The following is a 13,227-nucleotide window of genomic DNA, read 5'->3' as shown; positions in this document are numbered from 1 at the left end:
CTCAGCGCTGGAAAGGAACCTCGAGATGAGCTCATTCAAACGCCCATCCGATTTAAAGACAAAAACATGGAGGTTTGGGTCACGTGGAGAACGAGCTGGGAGAAGCAACGTGGTCAGCGTGTAATTATCTTTCTGTTCTCTGGCCCCATGAGATGGGTCTGGTGGTGCTTCCCTGAGGTCTGTATTATGTGGTTATAAGATTAAAGTTCCAGACCTCGCTTTGCTCCTAGCTCACTGCATGTCTCCAGACAAACATGTGAACCTCCTGAACCCAACTGTCCACATCTATGAAATGACTGTAAAAGTCCCTATCCTGCCTACGCACACGTGCTCAGTCGTGTCTGACTCTGTGACCCCGTGGACTGTAGCCCACCAGCCTCCTCTGTCCACGGGATTCTCCAGGCAAGAATACTGGAGTGGGTTGCCATTTTCTATTCCAGGGGATCTGTTCCACACAGGGATTAAATCTGAGTTTCTTGCATCTCCTGCATTGGCATGTGGATTCCTTACCACTGTGCCACCACTAGTGAATACTTAAGACTCAAGTGAAAGTACTTGGTAACATGGACAGTCTAAATAGAGATCTTTACTAGGAATGTGCTGAGTTATGCAGTTTGCTCCCAACAGTCATCTTTCATTAAATTTTAACCTGGAAGGGGCCCCTGAGGAAAACAGATCAAAAAAAACCAACGCTACTGATTATGAAATGCCACCATCCCTCTGTGGAGAAAAAGTTCCTCTCAGCAACGAAAGGAACTCTGGGTATAGTCAGAAGAAGGACAACTAACCACAGATACTCTTTATTCTTACCATCCTCTGCAACATTATAATCTTGGGTCCTAAATTTCTGCTGACCGTGAAAATGTGAATCAACCTTAGGGTGAATATAATGTAATCCAGGCAAAAAATCACTCGTCCCGAGTACAGTGAGGTTTTGTTAGCAGGGTGGAGCCTGTGGAAAGAAGGGAAAGACTTTGTGAGATGCTGACAACACATTTCAAAGCTGTGCTTTTGTATCACTTTTATTTATTTCTGGATTTTATTTGCTATATTGTCTTTTAATTTTACTGAAGTGTAGTTGATTTATAATCAAAGTTTTAGTTTTAAAAATAACCAAACGTGAAGAAACAGCCAAAAGCCTGGGAACTGAAAGTGGAAATAGACCAGGGTCTGCACCTGCCCTTCAGCCACTGAACACCAAGGGCCGTGTGCACTGCCCTCGTGACTCCAGGAGAGACGAGGACATCACACACGGCAGAGCTCCCAAGACTCCCGACACTTCAGCCCTTCAGCCTAAATACAGTAAGTCCCCTCCACATGGACCTTCAAGATGTGAACTTTCAAAGATGCAAATATGGGTTCCCACGTCCAGTTGTGTAAGTGAGTTCAGCTGTCTGGTGTGCACTGTCAAGAGCACGCATCCTGTAGATTGGGCTTTGTGTACTGCACTGCACAGCTCTGTGTAGCGTGGGCTTCCCAAGCAGCTCAGCAGCAAAGAATCCGCCTGCCCACTCAGGAGATGCAAGTTCAATCCCTGGGTCGGGAAGATTCCCTGGAAAAGGAAATGGCAACCCGCTCCAGTATTCTTGCCTGGGAAATCTCGTGTACAGAGGAGCCTGGTGGGCCACAGTCCACGGGGCCGACAAGAGTCAAACACGACTCAGTGGCTAAACCACAGTGTCGAGTACAGTCGTGCTGTAACTTCACTTCAAGCCCAGGATGTCCGGAAGCAAGCGTAAAGGAGCAGTGATACAGCTGCTTCGAGCTGGACTGTGAGGAAGGCTGAGCCCCAAGAATTGATGCTTTTGAACTGTGGTGTTGGAGAAGACTCTTGAGAGTCCCTTGGACAGCAAGGAGATCCAACCAGCCCTTCCTAAAGGAGATCAGCCCTGGGATTTCTTTGGAAGGAATGATGCTAAAGCTGAAACTCCAGTACTTTGGCCACCTCATGCGAAGAGTTGACTCACTGGAAAAGACTCTGATGCTGGGAGGGATTGGGGGCAGGAGGAGAAGGGGACGACAGAGGATGAGATGGCTGGATGGCATCACTGACTCGATGGACGTGAGTTTGAGTGAACTCCGGGAGTTGGTGAGGGACAGGGAGGCCTGGCGTGTTGCGGTTCATGGGGTCGCAAAGAGTCGGACACGACTGAGTGACTGAACTGAACTGAACTATACTTTTCAAGGTACTATATTGTAAGATCAAAAATGTTTCATTTTTTGTGTTTGTTTTTAATGTATTATTTGAGTGAAAATTACTATCAATCTATTACAGTACAGTACTATATAGCAGATTGTGTTACATGGGTCCCTAGGCTAACTTTGTCAGACTTAATGAACACACTCCCCTGACATAACATGTTCGAAAGGAGGGGATTTATTGTACTACTGTAGGACCCAATCCTGTTGTCGCTAACTTCCCGGCTCACAAGGCTTCCACAATGATGCCAACCACTTGGCACCTGAGCCTGCCAGGTTCCCCCGAATGAAACTTACCTCATTTGCACCAGATCATTTGATTAACTAACCATCTGCTAGCATGTTCATTGAAAACCTTATGTGCTTTCTAACTGGAATGATCCAGAAATCACGTCCAACCGTGATCCAAAAGCTGAGCCTTTAACCCAAGCAGAAAGGGAGGATTTGAAGGAGGAAATTGAGCTTTATCCAGTTCACATCATAGTGTGAGCACTCACTGTAAAGCTTCTCATTCTCAGAACAGATCAGATAAGTCGCTCACTTGTGTCCGACTCTTTGCGACCCCATGAATCGCAGCACCCCAGGCCTCCCTGTCCATCACCAACTCCCAAAGTTCACTCAGACTCACATCCATCGAGTCAGTGATGCCATCCAGCCATCTCATCCTCTGTCGTCCCCTTCTCTTCTTGTCCCCAATCCCTCCCAGCATCAGAGTCTTTTCCAGTGAGTCAACTCTTCGCATGAGGTGGCCAAAGTACTGGAGTTTCAGCTTTAGCATCATTCCTTCCAAAGAAATTCCAGGGCCGATCTCCTTCAGAATGGACTGGCTGGATCTCCTTGCAGTCCAAGGGACTCTAAAGAGTCTTCTCCAACACCACAGTTCAAAAGCATCAATTCTTCGGCGCTCAGCCTTCTTCATAGTCCAATTCTCACATCCATACATGACCACGGGAAAAACCATAGCCTTGACTAGACGGAGCTTTGTTGGCAAAGTAATGTCTCTGCTTTTGAATATGCTATCTAGGTTGGTCATAACTTTCCTTCCAAGGAGTAAGCATCTTTTAATTTCATGGCTGCAGTCACCATCTGCAGTGATTTTGGAGCCCCAAAAAATAAAGTCTGACACTGTTTCCACTGTTTCCCCATCTAGTTCCCATGAAGTGATGGGACTGCATGCCATGTTCTTCGTTTTCTGAATGTTGAGCTTTAAGCCAACTTTTTCACTCTCCACTTTCACTTTCATCAAGAGGCTCTTTAGTTCTTCTTCACTTTCTGCCATAAGGGTGGTGTCATCTGCATATCTGAGGTTATTGATATTTCTCCCAGCAATCTTGATTCCAGCTTGTGTTTCTTCCAGTCCAGCGTTTCTCATGATGTACTCTGCATAGAAGTTAAATAAACAGGGTGACAATATACAGCCTTGACGTACTCCTTTTCCTATTTGGAACCAGTCTGTTGTTCCATGTCCAGTTCTAACTGTTGCTTCCTGACCTGCATACAAATTTCTCAAGAGGCAGGTCAGGTGGTCTGGTATTCCCATCTCTTTCAGAATTTTCCACAGTTTATTGTGATGATCCACATAGTCAAAGGCTTTGGCATAGTCAATAAAGCAGAAATAGATGTTTTTCTGGAACTCTCTTGCTTTTTCCATGATCCAGCAGATGTTGGCAATTTGATCTCTGGTTCCTCTGCCTTTTCTAAAACCAGCTTGAACATCAGGAGGTTCACGGTTCACATATTGCTGAAGCCTGGCTTGGAGAATTTTGAGCATTACTTTTCTAGCATGTGAGATGAGTGCAATTGTGTGGTAGTTTGAGCATTCTTTGGCATTGCCTTTCTTTGGGATTGGAATGAAAACTGACCTTTTCCAGTCCTGTAGCCACTGCTGAGTTTTCCAAATTTGCTGGCATATTGAGTGTAGCACTTTCACAGCATCATCTTTCAGGATTTCGAATAGTTCAACTGGAATTCCATCACCTCCACTAGCTTTGTTCGTAGTGATGCTTTCTAAGGCCCACTTGACTTCACATTCCAGGATGTCTGGCTCTAGGTCAGTGATCACACCATCGTGATTATCTGGGTCGTGAAGATCTTTTTTGTACAGTTCTTCTGTGTATTCTTGCCATCGCTTCTTAATAGCTTCTGCTTCTGTTAGGTCCATACCATTTCTGTCCTTTATCAAGCCCATCTTTGCATGAAATATTCCTTTGGTATCTCTGATTTTTTTGAAGAGATCTCTAGTCTTTCCCATTCTGTTGTTTTCCTCTATTTCTTTGCATTGATCGCTGAAGAAGGCTTTCTTATCTCTTCTTGCTATTCTTTGGAACTCTGCATTCAGATGTTTATATCTTTCCTTTTCTTCTTTGCTTTTCGCTTCTCTTCTTTTCACAGCTCTTTGTAAGGCCTCCCCAGACAGCCATTTTGCTTTTTTGCATTTCTTTTCCACGGGGATGGTCTTGATCCCTGTCTCCTGTACAATGTCACGAACCTGATTCCATAGTTCATCAGGCACTCTCTCTATCAGATCTAGGCCCTTAAATCTATTTCTCACTTCCACTGTATAATCATAAGGGATTTGATTTAAGTGGGTGTAAATACGAATAGAAAAGCTTCTCTGCTCCATCAGAACCAGGAATTTCACCTTGAAGCTACTGGGGAGGCAGGTCTGGAAGGAGCAGGACTGGGCAAGGGGGTTCACGGTTTGGGTGCACCCCAATATCCCTATCAGGTGAAGTCATGTTGCTTTTTCCCTCCAAACACAATTTCCAACTGGTTTTTCCAATCATGAGTTCTGAGATTGAGGAAACCTTGCAGCTGGGAGGGCAGGCTCCAGAACCAACATTCGAGTTGAAGTTAAATGCATGTTAGATTATATGGCCTCAAAGCAAAACGCTGTGTGATATTTACACCTTCATCATTCTCTAGGGCCCTCAATTTCTAATTCCCTCTCCCCAAATTATACAAGCACAAAGAGAAAAACCATGAAGAACCCCTTTCCAATTACAGATCACCAAGAGGGGGGATGAGAGGAGACACAACTTTATATCAACCAGGCTGTGTCTCTAAGAGGCAGAGACAACAGGCATTTGTAATAATCTCTAAATGGGGGGGACAGGGAGGATACATAGCAACTGGGCAGCCCCAGACCAGCTCACCCTCCGGCCACGTGATGGGAAGAACTGTAAGCAAACCAATTCTGGGGTTCAGAGGGACTGCTGTAGTAAGAAAACATTTTTTTAAAGGAATAGCCACCGCTTTTCTGAATGGTGTTCTGGAGATAGTCTACTCCCTCATAGCTCAGTTGGTAAATCATCTGCCTGCAATGCAGGAGACCTGAGTTCGATTCCTAGATCTGAGTGGGTGGAAGATCCCCTGGAGAAGGAAATGGCAACCCACTCCAGTATTCTTGCCTGGAGAGTCCCATGGACAGAGGAGCCTGGCAGGCCCCAGTCCACAGGATTGCAAGAGTCAGACACGACTTAGTGACTCAACCACCACCACCATACTCATAACGTTGCTGCTGTTGCTGCTTAGTCGCTAAGTCGTATTTGACTCTTCGTGACCCCATGGACTGTAGTCCACAAGCTCCTCTGTCCGTGGAATTTCCCAGACAAGAATACTGAAGTGGATTGCCATTTCCCCCTCCAGGGGATTTTCCCGACCCAGGGATCGAACCCCTGTCTCCTGCATTGGCAGGTGGGTTCTTTCAGCACTGAGCCACCAGGGAAGCCCTGTATTCATAAAATATCAGGACCATATTTCACCCTATCTCACTTATCTCGGGCTTGAAATGTCTCTCCTCCACCTTTCCAACTGAGAGAATCCGCACACTGACACTTGAAGATGTGCTGAGGACTACTTACCGAAAGACAATCCCCGCTATGAAGTAGAAAAGCCCGAGTGAATCCATGACGTTCCACAGGTCGGTAAAGTAATTCACGCCGTTCACGCACCACTGCAGAGCAGAGGGACAGAAAGGACACAGCAGCTGGAACATCAGCTGCGTCCAGGTTTATTCACGCTCACACATTTCTCTCCAGATCCATTTTGAGTCTGTGATGTACCAAGTATGCCCTGCAACTGACCCCTGTGATTCCCGGGGGATTGGAAAGTACGGTCACATGCCTGCTGTTCTGTTGCTCATATGTTGCTAACAAAGTCAAGGAAAAAAAGACACAGGGATCCTTACTGTTCTTTAAAAAGGAACCTGCAGAGCCTGTGTGGGCCAAGTTGGAACCCTCCCCCAACCGCCACGTACAGTGGTGTAGGCTGCACACTGGACAACTCTTCAAGGCTGTTACCCATACTGCCGTCATCACAGATTTGTGTGTTTCCTATAAATATTTTCTGACACATGACAATAAAAGGTCTTTAAAAAGGGAACTTTTTTTTAGAAGTTTAAAAAACCCTTTTTTGCACGCAGGTGCTACACATGGCACCTAAGGGAACAGATGTGGTCACAGAAATGACTGATGTGAACAATGTGTCTTAAGGATCTTTTTGTCATGATGTGCATTTATCAGTCATGATTTCTCAGAAGAAAGCATGTCAGGGAAACACTTGAAGAGGGATAAGATTCTCCATTAGAAGAGGCTGCATCTGGACAGCCTCTCTGGCAATCCATCCACTAGATTTGGGTGATTCCAGGGAGGTCATCTCACCTGTCATTTGCTTATCCAGTCAGAACATATTTACTGAGAGTCCACAGGATTGCAAATACCTGTGGTGGGCTCCTGAGACACAAAGACATCAGATTGGGTGCAACGTGGACTTTGAAGGAATCCACTGGCCCATGGGAAAGATAGATGTTAAACATGTTTAAAATGAAACGTGATAAGGGTCGGAGGGGAGGTAAGACCAAAGGTCCCAGTGAGCTCAGATAAGGAAACCATGTACCTGCCTTACTCAGGGAAGAGGAAAATAACAACAAACACGCGTCATCAAAGGAACACGGCACTTTTCAACTCTACTACATGAACTCACCACCATGGGCCACCCGCTATCCAGATATCTCCTTTCCTATTCTACACCTGAAACCAGGGCCTGAGAAAAAGAAGCAAAGGAACTCGCCCAAAGACAGAAAGGCAGCAAGTGGTGGGTCTCGGGGTTCTGAAATCCGGTTTCCTCTCTCCAGCATCACCCTGCTTCTTTACAGTCCATGGGGATCCCCCAGTCTTAGACTTGGAAGAGATTCAAGAAACAGCATCAATTTCTCAGGAAGCCCTTCTCTTCATTCGTTAATAAATGCAAATGGCAACTTTAGTGGGCAAGGCGGTGAGAACATTATGAAATCAAACACCAAGAAAGTATTACAATCCCTCAGGTGTACCAGGGGAAGGGGTGGTTAGGGAGTTTGGGATGGACAGGTACACACTGCTAAATTTAAAATGGATAACCAACAAGGACCTATCATACAACACATGGAACTCTGCTCAATGTTGTGTGGCAGCCTGGATGGGAGGGAGTTTGGGTGAGAATGGATACATGTATTTGTACGGCTGAGTCCCTTCACTGTTCAGCTGAAACTATCACGACATTGTTAGTCAGCTATGTGCATGCATGCTCAGTCGATTCAGTCATGTCTGACTCTGCGACCTCATGGACTGTAGCCCGCCAGGCTCCTCTGCCCATGGGATTCTCCAGGCAAGAACAGGGGAGTGGGTTGCCCTCTCTTCTCCAGGGGATCTTCCCAACCCAGGGACTGAACCTGGGTCTCCTACATTTCTTGCATTTGGCTGGTGGGTTCTTTACCAGTGAGCCACCGGGGGAGCCCTTAATTGGCTATACCCCAATACAAAATAAAAAATTTAAAAAAATACGAAAAAAAAAAATCCCCCAGATATAAGCAGCCTGATCTGACCCTGTTCCCCTGTGGGTGGCGGATCTCATGGGCTCAGAACGGTCCATTGGGTGAGCCCAGTGACGTGGGTCCCCACCCACCCAGGGCAAGATGAGGGCGGCTGGGACAGGCTCTCCCTGCCACCTACTTCCCTCTCTGAGACCTTGGCCTGCGAGGCAGGTAGGCACAGGGCAACCGGACAGCGCCAGCTGGCTTAGCCTCTGAACCCGTGATGGGAGGAACGGTAAGTACATCAATTCTGCAGCTGGGAGACACTGTTACAGTAAGAAGACATCTTTAAAAAGGAACAGCAGTCTCTTTTCTGGAAGGAATGCCAGGGTCAGGCTACATTCATAAAACACCGTATTTCACCATCTTTCTCAGGACTGGGGGATTCGAGGCCCTGAAGAATGAGTGTGCTCTCCACGAAGGGATGCTGGGACTTGCCTCATTTTAAATAAACATTCACAGACTGCTTAACAGACCTAAGAGCTATTTAGCAACTAACTCTGTTTGTTCTCATTGATTGCCTTGGTTAAAAATTCCAATTAACAGAGCAACCTCTGCCACCACCATCCCCCCACGGGCAAGGGGACCCAGGCAGACACCGAGGAGCATGCGTTTGACACTCAGACACGATCTGAAACAGGTAGCATCCCGCCTGGTTTTGATTTTCGCTAACAAGTGTGAATTGGGTTAATTAAGACAGTACCAGGCTGGCAGAACTGATGGTTTGAGGAAACCAACCGCATGGAGGATTCCAAAGGCCTGAGACTGCACACCTGAGGGGAAACAGCGATCTCTAGTGTCAGAGTTCTGTAATGACAAGAATCAGCAAGGCTGGCTGGCATCGCAGACTGGCTCACAGACCACACAATCAGAGCGGCTCTCGGATGGCAGGGCTGGCCTGGGCCCCGCGCTCCTGACCCTAAGCATGTCCTTCACCATTGCCTTAATACGCAAGGTTGCTGGATTCAAACTGCCCCTTCAAGAATTTTTACAGGATGAACCTAGAACCTGTTATACAGAATGAAGTAAGTCAGAAAGATAAAAACAAGTATCGTATATTAATGCATATATATAGGCCTTCCCTGATGGTTCAGTAGTAAAAGAATCTGCCTGCAATGAAGGAGACGCAGGGGATGTGAGTTCGATCCCAGGGTCAGGAAGATCCCCTGGAGGAGGAAATGGCAACCCACTCCAGTACTCTTGCCTGGAGAATCCCATGGACAGAGGAGCCTGGAGGGCTACGGTTCATGGGGGTCGCAGAGTCAGACATGACGTGACTGAACATGCACGCGTACAATGCATACATGTGGAATCTAGAGATATGATTAGATATGAATCTAATCGCAGGACAGGGATGGAGACTCAGACATGGAGAACAGACTTGAGGGCACAGCTGGGGAAGGACGGGGTACAAACTGAGAGGGCAGCATTGACACACACACCAGCACGCGTGAAACAGACAGCTAGCGGGAAGCCGCCGTGTAACACGGGGAGGTCAGCTCGGTGCTCTGTGATGACCTAGAGGGGTGGGATGGGCAGGTAGGAGGGAGGCTCGAAAGGGAGGGAGTGTATTTATACTGATAGCTGATTCACGTTGTACGGCAGAAACCAACACGACATTGGAAAGCAATTATCCTCCGACTAAAAATAAATTTAAAAGAATAACTTTTTACAGAGAAAGAGAGGGCAAACTTGGACAGACCTGCTGCTGCTGCTGCTGCTAAGTCGCTTCAGTCGTGTCCGACTCTGTGCAACCCCACTCTGTGCCTACCAGGCTCCTCCGTCCATGGGACAGAGCTACACACGGTCCAATATCACCCATTTGGAAGGCAGGACAGCTGGGACCCAGTCGGACGCTGTGGGCATCACGTCAGGCCTGGGGAATAACTGGGAGCACACTAGCCCGCCGTCCTCCCACGCAGAGTCCCCCGTGTCTCTCCTGGGCAACTCTCCATGCACTCCGCCTGCCCAGAGCCCCTCTCCAAGCTAAACACACCTGTCCTGAGACTCCTTCCTGCATGACCCAAATCAGTGATGAGCAGTTGATATGCATCCGAATCTGAAGGGACACGCTTGTGCTGAGAGGACTTAGAATTTCACTCTCTTGGGTCCTCTCCGCCAATCTCCCCATCAACTCAAAACTCGCTCATTCTACACTACCTGCCATGCTCACCTCCTCTCCTTGAAAGCTCTCAGAAGTGACCCTGACGGTCATCTCTAACTGGTAAAAAGTCTATGAGGACAGAGATGTTTGCCTGCTTGGTTCATCCCTGGGGTCTAAACACTGCCTGGCACCCAGTAGGTGCTCAATAAATATCTGTTCAAAGAAGGAGGGCATGGATGAAGTGTGTTGGCTTGAGCCAGGATGACTCTCCCTGCGTCCTCCATTCAGGCCCAGCTCTGCCCCTGAAGCAGTCCAGGAGACGCCCTCTCTCTGGACCTGATGCTCCTTTAGGTGCCTGGAGGATACAGATGACCTTGGGAATCACATCGCAGGCTCTGTGATGAAATGCAGCCAGGAGGCAGGGTCAGGAGTGGGACTAGGGGAGAAATGTTGGGAGTGTGAGTAAAGGGCAGTTAAGAGCAGGAAAAGAACTTTTTATCAATTGTTCTAAGAAGCAGCTGCCAACAGCACCCACTGCCCAAAAAGCTACCCCTGAGCCCTTCCTGCAAGCTTCCTCCCCAAAGCCTGGCTCTGGTCTCAGGGCTCCCCACTTATTCTCAGTCACAGCACAGCTCTGGGGTTCAGTCAGGAAGACCCTGCCTTCTCAGTTCATTTATTAAAAAGATACACACGCTTGCCGGAAACGCAATAGCGCCAGCTGCTATGCTAGTACCCAAGGATTAAATGTGAATAAAAACCAAATGTCTGAATGAAGTCATTCCCCTGCCACCCACTTCTGGTCAGGAGCAGAGTTTGGGCGAGGAGCTGGAACTCCCCAGTAGAGTTGATGCGGATGAGATGGGCGAGGTTGCCTCACAAGGCATCCGGTCCTGTGGCTCCTCTCTGGGACTTCCTGTGGCTATCATTTCATAGTTCTATGTACGTTAAGTCATTATACTACATACCTGGAATGGATACAGGGTTATGTCACAATATTTCAATAAAACAGAAAAAAATTACCGCTTACAGTAGGAAAGATGCCCATTTAAGGACAGGAAACCAGAAGATCAAAGAAATTCAGTTACTACCATGCTATTGAGAGTCCCTTGGACTGCAAGGAGATCCAACCAGTGCATCCTAAAGGAAATCAACCCTGAATAGTCATTGCAAGGACTGGTGCTGAAGCTGAAACTCCAGTACTTTGGCCACCTGATGCAAAGAGCTGACTCACTGGAAAAGACCTTGATGCTGAGAAAGATTGAGGGCCAGAGGAGAAGGGGATGACAGAGGATGACACGGCTGGATGGTATCACCGATTCAATGGACATGAGTTTGAGCAAACTCTGGGAGATAGTGAAGGACAGGGAATCCTGGCATGCTGCAGTCCATGGGGTCACAAAGAATCAGACACAACTAAACAGCTGAACAACAACCATGCTGTTTGCAATTCCTGCTGGTTTTCTCTTTCTCTCTCCCTCTCCACTTCTTTGGGCTCATGACTTATTTCCCTGCTGGGCATCCCCCACCCACAGAGGACAAGAGGTCTGCTAGCCTCCAAGATGGTGTGAGACTCAGGGCTTTCCCCCAGCAGCCAGCCAAAGCCCCTCAAACTCACCCTTTCATCGTCTTTCTCTGCAGTAGCTAAACTTTCTCTTTGATGTGGCTTTGAAAGGTAGTCAACCACACCCGGGAGTGGAGCAAAGGCAGGGAGGCAAGGCCCCAGCCCCGACCCCACTGGTCTAGGAGGAAGCATGTGTGACCCTGGGCAGTGCCAACTCCCATGACAACATAACTCAAGAGGTGCTAGTTTAACTTGGTTAACTCTCACGATGGCCCATTTCTAATTGTTGACTCTCCTTCCATCTTTCTCTGATTCTCTCATGCAGGTATTTTCATACCCTGGCTGCTGATATGCAGTTAAGTCCAAAAAAGAGAGAGAGAACTAGCAAGTAAAGAAAGCACTGATAGACTGCATGGAAGGAGTTGTGGGTCAAACCATGTCCCCTCCAAATTGATACTTCTAAGGAATCCCCCCCCCAGCACCTTGTTTGGAAGTAGAGTCCTTGCAGGTGTGGATTAGCTAAAATGAGGTCATACTGGAGCAGGATGGGCCCCTGACCCAACGATTAGTGTCCTCATGACAAAGGGAGGCTGGGACAGAGACACGCACATGGGGAGAAGGTGGTGTGGGCATGAGGACAGGGATCAAACAACACATCGCCAGCAGAGGAACAGCAAAGATGGCCAGCAAGTCTCCAGGAACCAGGGAGGGGCCTCAAACAGGCTCTTCCTTGCATTCTCAGAAGGAACCAACCTTGCCCACAACCTGATCTCAGACTTCTGACCTTCAGAACAATGAGGTGATGAACTTGCACTGTTTCAGCCACCTGGTGGTGCTTCATCATCGCAGCCTGCCCTAGCCCTGCCATCATCGCAGCCCTAGCCCTCATGGGCTCATACAGAAGGTCCCTGGGCTGAACTGTGACCTCCTGATCCAGTGCTGGGGCTCCCGTGAGGCTGATCCGAAATCACAGAAGCCTTTTGCACTTTAGCAGGACCAGATCCTGGGGGAGACCTGCTGGGGGAGATTATCAGACCAGAAGCCTGATAATCTCACCATGCTCAACACACTTCCACCTGTACCCCATCTCCAGTCCACACCTGAAACTCCCACCTACTGGACAAGCAAAGGCAGATTCAGGGCACTGGTGCCAGGACTTCTGCCATTCCTTGTGCCCATGGCAGATGCTGCTAATTCATTAAGGTGCGCTCCTGCTGAAAACAGAGCCTCAGAATCTTTCTCAACCCAGGGATCCTACTGCTGCTAAGTCGCTTCAGTTGTGTCTGACTCTGTGCGACCCCATAGACGGCAGCCCACCAGGCTCTGCCGTCCCTGGGATTCTCCAGGCAAGAACACTGTAGTGGGTTGCCATTTCCTTCTCCAATGCATGAAAGTGAAAAGTGAAAGTGAAGTCGCTCAGTCATGTCCGACTCTTAGCGACCCCATGGACTGCAGCCTACCAGGCTCCTCTGTCCATGGGATTTTCCAGGCAAGAGTACGGGAGTGGAGTGCCAT

General features: G+C 48.0%; 1 protein-coding gene across 4 annotated transcripts in view; it reads right to left on the bottom strand.

Moving 5' to 3' along the window:
* TRPM8 (transient receptor potential cation channel subfamily M member 8) overlaps positions 1-13,227 on the bottom strand; it is a 92,037-nt gene that overhangs the window by 35,866 nt on the left and 42,944 nt on the right. For all 4 annotated transcript variants that reach the window (XM_005204960.5, NM_001206066.2, XM_024989669.2 and 1 more), the window contains 2 exons: positions 6,063-6,154; positions 811-952 (listed from right to left, as the gene is read on the bottom strand). In XM_005204960.5, the coding sequence (XP_005205017.1) occupies positions 811-952; positions 6,063-6,154 (234 nt within the window). The remainder of the gene's footprint in view (positions 1-810; positions 953-6,062; positions 6,155-13,227) is intronic.

Source organism: Bos taurus, chromosome 3 (genome assembly GCF_002263795.3).
Source record: "Bos taurus isolate L1 Dominette 01449 registration number 42190680 breed Hereford chromosome 3, ARS-UCD2.0, whole genome shotgun sequence".
In the NCBI taxonomy this organism is placed as follows: Eukaryota; Metazoa; Chordata; class Mammalia; order Artiodactyla; family Bovidae; genus Bos; species Bos taurus.
This window is presented reverse-complemented; position numbering and strand designations above follow the sequence as displayed.